Source organism: Panthera tigris, chromosome F2 (genome assembly GCF_018350195.1).
Source record: "Panthera tigris isolate Pti1 chromosome F2, P.tigris_Pti1_mat1.1, whole genome shotgun sequence".
Taxonomy (NCBI): Eukaryota; Metazoa; Chordata; class Mammalia; order Carnivora; family Felidae; genus Panthera; species Panthera tigris.
The window spans coordinates 30,563,847-30,568,147 of record NC_056676.1 but is presented as its reverse complement, the minus strand read 5'-3'; the positions used below and the strand labels follow the sequence as shown (position 1 = coordinate 30,568,147).

The 4,301-nt window shown below is 39.5% G+C and overlaps 1 protein-coding gene across 1 annotated transcript; it reads right to left on the bottom strand.

Annotated features, from left to right (window-relative positions):
• Positions 1–2,840: 2,840 nt before the first annotated feature.
• On the bottom strand, positions 2,841–3,280 carry LOC102962764 (60S ribosomal protein L23a-like). Its single transcript, XM_042973314.1, has one exon. It carries the CDS (start codon positions 3,278–3,280, stop codon positions 2,867–2,869), a length of 414 nt encoding a protein of 137 aa, XP_042829248.1. The 3' UTR covers positions 2,841–2,866.
• Between the last annotated feature and the right edge of the window lie 1,021 nt (positions 3,281–4,301).

Genomic DNA, 4,301 nt, shown 5'->3' with positions numbered 1-4,301 from the left:
AACTCATGAGCCTGAGATCAAGAGTTGCATGCTCCACCGACTGAGCCAGCTATGCATCCCCTGAACATCCAGAAAATATTTTTGAGAGACTTTCATGGACCAGGCAATAAGCTAATTTATTCCTGGGTAAAGTTTTGCTACTAATGTGTATGAAAACTGTTCTCTACAATATTTTGTGATCATTGCTGATAAATAACAGAGTTCCTTATTTTTATATGCATTTTAAACATATTTAATTTGTTAATCTTAATACTTTTGAGTTATCTCAAGTTATCTGGATAACAAATCAAGTTATCTATAAATAATGTTAATTTTGCACCATTCTTTCAAATATTGTAACTTCAAATTTGTATTTCTTTTTTTTTTTTTCAAGTTTATGTATTTTGAGAGAGAGGGAGTACAAGTGGGAGAGGGCTAGAAGGAGAGGGAGAGAGACAGAGAGAGAAAAAGAGAGAGAGAGAGAGAGAGAGAGAGAGAGAGAAAGAGAGAATCCCAAGCAGGCTCTGCAGTGACAGCGCAGAGCTGGATGCAGGGCTTGAACCCACAAACAGAGATAATGATCTGAGCCAAAACCGAGAGTTGGACACTTAACTGACTGAGCCACCTAGGCACCCCAAATTTGTATTTCTTTATAGCATTTGGTAATGGATTTCAGAATAGGATAATATATTAGTAAGCCTAGAATTAACCTTTAATTCAAATTTTCATTACATTATGTATGTGTTTTCTCTATTTTACTTGATTTTTAATTATGAGAGCTTTATTTCACTAGACTTTCCAAGGAAGCAACTTTTGATATTAACCTATCATTTTTGTGATGGTTTTTCAAACTGTTAAATTCTCCCTTTTGCCTTATTATTTATGCCTATGTTTTCCTTAATAGTTATTCTGTGCACTTAAAAAATATTTCAAATAGGACACTTAATGATTTCATTTTCTTTCTTCCTACTTTTAATAGTGAAGGTTTTTAAGGGATGAATTTTCTAATTATATGTATGGATACATTACCTAAATTTGGGGTGTTCAAAATGACATAGTTTTTTAATTTCTAATAACAGATTTCATCTCTGACCATGAGCTACCAACCTTCTTTGTACAAACAAATTTTTTTCAAATTCCTTTCTGTGTTAGAAATTACACTGGTGGCTCCCAATGAATCATGCTCCCAGGATTGAAGCTTGGGATGGTTCCCTCCCATATTGATTCTGGGCTTGCACATGAACTTTGGTCATGCATCAACATGCATGATGTGAACAGAAGGTTGACAAGCAATTGTACACTGGGACTCATCTTCTTGGAACTCGGTCTCCATTCTGTTCTCCTGAAGGGAGAGGACACATGGAAATATATTCTCTGAAGGATAAGATACCACATGGAGGGCAAAGGTAGCCTGGCCACGCTCCCAGCTGACACTATGTGGAGTAATGAACCAGCCAGTCAACCAAAATAATCATAAAAAAATAATAAATGCTGTTATTTTAAGCCAGTAAGTGTTGAGAGTGTTTGCTATGGAACAATAGAAAACAGAAATTTTTTTCTGTTTAAACTTGATCTGACTCAATGATATTTTTCTACTTAGCCAAGTTTCAGAGAAGACTGTTGAGAAGGAAGATACTTTTGTCTCCATGTATCAAATATGCCACCCCACCAAGAAGGCAGTAATGTCTACAGTTACATGTGCATTGGAAAGGCTTTTTTTCCTCTTTGTTTTCTGGTGCAAATGAATCTTTGCATCATTTCAGTATCATTTTGTTACTGAGCCAATAGAAACATAGGACATGATTTATTAAATATCAATATTCTCAGCATCCTCATATGTAATTTCTAAATCATATCTACTTTTGAAAATACAAGATATCATGCATAACATTTAACCAATGGGTGATTAATTTGTTGTGAGTTACAGACCTTTGTAAATAAACGAGAAATTTGTGCACCCTCTCCTCAGAAAAACACAACCTCACAAAGAAATTATTACATACAATTTCAGCAGTTTCATGGACTCATTAAGGAAAATATGTAGTGATTTTCAAATACAGTTTAACCAACTAATCTGTCCTCAGATAAAAGCTTACCGGGAAGCAACAAAAACAGAGCTTCAACTCTGTTGAAGCGACAGTGGTACCTGATAACCCACCTGTTGCCTTCATTCTTCCATTTACCTACACCACACCACATCCCTCCACAGAGCATAGTTTATAAATCAATGCCTTAAAATGACATGATAAAATTAAATACCTAGAAGAAAGATAAATAAATATGAAGGGGCTGGAGCCAGAGAATTTCTGACACAAACTAAGAGCAAGTATACAATAAGGAGAGACTGGATTCATTGTTGCAGTAAAGGTAAAAGAAAATACTGTGTGAATCACTGTGGCCAGAGGCTCAACAGGAGACAGCAAATTACCTGCCGCTTTAAAAGAAGTTGGATGGCTACTCCAATTAATTTTATGTGTCAACTTGGCTAAACCATGGAAAGCCCAGATATTTGGTTATACTTTTTTCTGGATGTTTCTGTGAGGGTGGTTTTGGAGGAGATTCACATTTAAATTGTTAGACTAAGTAAAGCAGTTGAACTCATCCAATCAGTTGAAGGTTTAAACAGAACAAAAGGCTGGCCCTCCCAGAGTATGAGAGATTTCTGCCTGACAACCTTCAAACTGGGACCTTAGCTCTTCATGGTGTTTTATTGGGTTTTGTGTGTGTGTGGGGGGGGGGGGGGGGGGGGGGAGGGGGGTGTTTGTGGGTTGTTATTTCATTTTTATTTTTTGGTGAAAAAATTTATATTTATATTTAGCCAGCTGGTCACAGTTTAGATGGTCCCAATTTTGTTGGCAACATCCAAAGCATCACAGTCACGAGCCAGTCAAACATATGCATTCTTTCCTCCATGGGGCTTGATCAGAGTGTTGACCTTGGCCATGTCAATGTCATAGAGCTTCTTCACAGCCTGTTTGATCTGGTGCTTGTTGGCCTTGACATCCACAATGAACACAAGAGTGTTGTTGTCTTCTATTTTCTTCACGGCTGACTCAGTAGTCAGGGGGAATTTGATGATGCCATAGTGGTCAAGCTTATTTCTCCTGGGGGCACGTCCAGAATATTTGGGATGACTTCTTAGATAAAGTGTCTCTGAAGGAATGTAGGTGACAGGAAGATCTTTTTTTGTGTGACTGTGGATGCCTTCCAGGACTGCTTTCTTGGCCTTCAAAGCCTTTGCTTTGGCTTCAGCTTTGGGAGGGGCAGGGGCTTCCTTCTTTGCTTTCCGCACCATCTTCATGAAAGCCACTCTTCCTGGTTTTATGGAGGCTTCCAGCCTTTGGACTGGAATGGGCTTTACAGATTTTGGATTTGCTAGCTTCTATAATCTCATGAGCCAATTTCTTATCAGAAATCTCCTTGTATATACTACATACTATACATAGGCAGATATAAAATAAAGAGCCCTGGAGAACCCTAATACAACCATATATCCCAGTGTCCAGGACAGACTAGGTTTATGCCTGTGCTCCAACTATAAATATTAATAGCTCCCCTTTTCACTCACATACGCATCTAGGTTTTGTGGGTTTTTTAATTTCATTTTTGGTTTTTGTTTTGTTTTCACAAAGCAGGGAGAGATCGTGTTTGTCTGAAATGTGTTACAAAAAGGGACCAGTGTGGGCCCCCCCCCCCGGTGGGTCATCTGTTTGTTGAGGGCTGTCTTGAGCACAGCAAGAGGCAAACCCACTGGGGACTGGTGCTTCCCAGGTGTGGAAGCACCTGGGATGTCAGCGTGGACATACGATAGGGTTCACTGGCTGAGAAGAGGTGGTTGCTCACCTAGGCCAGGCTATTCCTTCCAGAGCCAGTGGAGGCCAGTGGGGGCCGGTGCCAGCATGGCCTGATTTCATGCCCCCTTCCAGCTTTGCCCTGCCCCTCGGGCCTGTGGAGGATAAATTATCTGGGCATCCGTGGGAAGTCCTGGCTCTCACAAGGTTTGTTCTGTGGGCACAGCAGTATCAAAATGTCCTTGTTTCTCTTAAGGTCAGTAGGTTACACCTTAAGTAACCTGGCAGCACTAGTAACCCCCGAGTAAGCCACAAGGGTGACAGGACGTGGTACTTAAATAACCAGAAAAAGAAAACATATTAGGTCAAGGCAGGAGTTCTTGTTAAATTAACAAAATTCTCAAAATCATTTCTTTCTCAAAGTCAGACTAACCACAATGGTTTAATGAAAATGCTTCACCTCAGATAGACGGAAAAGCAAACTTTGTCTCACATTCACCTTTTCCTCCACACAAGTGGATCTAAAGTTCT